The sequence below is a fragment of the Pleurodeles waltl genome, chromosome 9 (genome assembly GCF_031143425.1).
Source record: "Pleurodeles waltl isolate 20211129_DDA chromosome 9, aPleWal1.hap1.20221129, whole genome shotgun sequence".
NCBI lineage: Eukaryota > Metazoa > Chordata > Amphibia > Caudata > Salamandridae > Pleurodeles > Pleurodeles waltl.
In genome coordinates this window covers 1,028,477,792-1,028,481,195 of record NC_090448.1, presented here as the reverse complement: position 1 = coordinate 1,028,481,195, position 3,404 = coordinate 1,028,477,792, and the positions used below count along the sequence as shown (strand labels likewise).

General features: G+C 45.4%; 1 protein-coding gene across 1 annotated transcript; it reads left to right on the top strand.

The window, feature by feature from the left end:
• Window positions 1-1,128: 1,128 nt before the first annotated feature.
• Window positions 1,129-3,073, top strand: LOC138260291 (uncharacterized). The gene is made up of 2 exons (XM_069208628.1): window positions 1,129-1,237; window positions 1,362-3,073. Exons 1-2 carry the CDS (start codon window positions 1,138-1,140, stop codon window positions 2,600-2,602), a joined length of 1,341 nt encoding a protein of 446 aa, XP_069064729.1. The 5' UTR covers window positions 1,129-1,137; the 3' UTR covers window positions 2,603-3,073.
• Window positions 3,074-3,404: the final 331 nt, after the last annotated feature.

The following is a 3,404-nucleotide window of genomic DNA, read 5'->3' as shown; positions in this document are numbered from 1 at the left end:
AGGTCGTTTTTTTAAAAGCATATAAATAAAAAAAAATATTGAATTAAATTAAAATAATAATGATTAAAAAATAACTATCCCTGCTAAAAGCTTTTCAGACCCCTCAAGTACCACAGCCCACTCACCTTAGTTCAGGATGGCTTTGGATCTGATTTTGTTGCCTTGAAAAAACCCAGGACCTCACACATGCTGCATCCACATCCGGCCATTTTCTTTTTCTTTTAAAACAAAGACTGTGTGGTGTTGGAATTGGCTCAGCTAGGAGTTTAGACTGAGCTCCGCCCCCACACATGGTTCACAGCCTTGTTCAGCTAAGGTGAAAACCAGGCCTGGATCCTAGGATCCACTTTCCAGTCTATGTCTTATAGAGACAGTCCTAGAGGTAGTATTATGCAAGAGCGCCACCATGTGGAATTTGTTTATTAAACCTTGTATAGTTTTTGAGAAAAGTTTTACAGTTGTCAATATGTATTTATACTTACAGAACATAGGGATTCAACAATTTGAATCTTGATAGATAAATTTTTTTTTTTAAAAAAAATTTTTTTTTTTATTTATAATTTTTTTTTTTTTTATTTATTATTATTTTTTTAAAAAAAATTTTTAAATTTTTTTTTTTTTCTTTTTGTCCTACCCTTGTGGGGCTTTTATGAAGGGTTCGGACGTAGAAGATGAATTGTGGTATGTTTAAAGGTAAATCTGTCTCTCTTGTACACAGGACTGTCAAGAGTCTGGGGAACCCCCTGTGCAAATGGAGACCGTGCAGCAAGGTGAGTTACAGGACCTTGGTCGTTCTGAACGACGTTGTCAGGAATGTTATTTTTTTATTTTACTTCTAATGGGCACCCATGTGTTTGCATAGGTTATGATGCAGAACTCAGGTGCGCGATTGCCTCTCTCCAACAAATCCTCCATGTTCAAGAGGGGTCAAGCACCTTGTCACAGGATAACGTTTCTGCAGGTATATATTAGGGGTCTTTTTGTACCCCCATTGAAAACCTAACAGGGTCTAACAATCAGACCTATATTTGGTCATCTCAGTGAGTTCGTATAGTCTATGTATTATATTGTATGTGTAACATTATTTTTTTATGTTTTTTATCCCGAGGGGCTCCTATGGCTGAAGCGAGCCGGGATATGGATGGAAAGCTTAAAAAGCAGCCCCGCAAAAGGAAGTCCCCTGGTTCTAAGGACGGCCCGCCCATTAAGAAGGGACCCTCAAGCCGGAAAAACCATGGTGAGTTTAAGAAAATGTAGAGTTTGGTGTATACAGTGCAGCGTGTGTCTAAACGTCTTTCCGACCCATAGGTATAGCCGCTCTAACTAGCCCTAATCTATATTTTGCTATCTTTACGTCCTAGAATCATCACACCAGAGCTCCGGAGACGCCTGCCCTCAGCCTAAGCCGCGGATGTCATCTTTAAAGGTCTACACTGGGACTGTTCAAAACCCCACAAAGTCATCGGTACTCGTGAGCCAACCCGAGCACCGAGACCCGCCCTGCAACATCTCCACATCCGTCGCTCCTGGACCAGGTACAACTCATAACGACACCACATCATCCATCATAAAGGGAATACCTAGTACAGCGGGCACTTCTGCAACAACTATCCAGGGTTTGGGGTGTGACCATCCGGACATTATCGTTCTTACAACGCCAAGCGCCCAACTGATTGCACCTTGTGAAGCCTCTGGAGGGTCCCCAAAACAGTGCAGCAACCCTAAAATAAATCGGCTGTCCTTAAAGAATCGTAGGAAGAAGTTCCAGAACCCTGAGCAACAATCTGGGCCTCTAGACCTGTCTTTTAAAAATTTTGTTGAGGTACAACCGGCTCCCCCTAGGGTCCAGAGTTCTAATACCGGCGTGCCTGGCCTCGACCTAACCTCTCCAGGGTGTACAACTATCCCCGCTGTGTTATGTGACCCCTCCATGGAAAATGATCACCCTGCAGAGGATCCCTACTCCCACTGTATAGAGCTTCTTAAGGCTCTAGCTGGTACTACCCAAAGTTCTGAAGCCCCGGCATCCCCATGTCTGATGTCCCCCGATACACCCCCGGGGGCATACGACCCCACCAGTCCTGCGCCAAGTGCCCGTGCGCAATGGTCTTCACCATCATCATCAATATACCCCGACAGCAGTATAGGGTGTAGCGGAACGCAAAATCAGAGTTTTGGAACACCCTCGAGCGATGATCAGGGCTCTCAAACTCCTGGATGTTCACACTGGAATCCTGTTTTTACGTCCCGCTCTGATCCCTCAGCCGTGATTGGGGGTGATAACAACGGCCGCTGTCCTATAACGGGGGATGCTCAGGGAGTTGGCAATCACCCCTCTAGTGTCACAAGTACTGGCCTTGAAACAAACCTTTCAAGCCGGGCTAGAGTTCTAGACAACTACGTTAAAGAAATCCATCATTCGTTCAGACAGTTAAAATGCCAACTCCATCTAAAAACTTTAAAACTATGTAAGAACGACGGTAATAGAGGGGCATCCAGAGCTAGCATAAAGGCTTTAAAACAGCTGATGGCTCGGTGTAGAAACACAATGGCCCAAACTTGCGCTTCAACAATTGTGGCCATGGGTAACATCCCGTCATGACTAGGTGAGCGTACATACCCGGGGAATGTTAGAACTACATTTACCAGTACAGGGGGCCATAGGTCTAAATATGAAAAGAAGCCCCAGCACCTGCTTAGTAGAGCTCTAAGAGTTTTACGAGCGCTCAATAGTCAGAGGTCATGTCAACCCCCAAGCCCTGCACCCATAAGACCTCAAAATATAGAGTTAGGAGGTGCTGCTGGTCTTTACAGGCCGTCTGGGGGTGGCGGTCCGAGCCGTCTCAGCCTTAAGCAGTCTGGAGGAGCCCCGTCCGAAGTCGGTGTAGTGTCAGTGTCACCATTTGTAAACAAGCCAGACATTGTTCAGATCGGCGGGGGTCGTTTACCAAAAACCAGATGGGCCCATAAGAAGCCAGAGTGGCTTGGTAGCTCTAGAAAACGCAAGCTGGTAATAAAAAAGTTAAAGAAAGCCAGACTCTGCGTTACCAGAAGGTCTAAAAACACACCTACATCTAACCACACCCCTGGGAGCTCTCCAACAACCAGTAATTCTCAAACTGAGGCTTCAGAACCAGTTTTTATGGAAAGTGTGAGACGGTATAGTCGTGCTGTAGAGCGGTTTAACGCTACAGAACACTATGAGGAGTTTAGGTTCGTTAACCTAGATCGCCTACACTCCTCAGATCATGGCATCATAGCTATACATCAGGCTGTGCAAACGCTGATCGAACGATTGTTACACGATGTGGGTCCTAATGATTTCTTTCAGATGCGTTTTCAGGGACAGGGTCTCAATAGTCCCCTGTTCACCAGACGGTCATCTCGGGATGTGTTTGACGCTG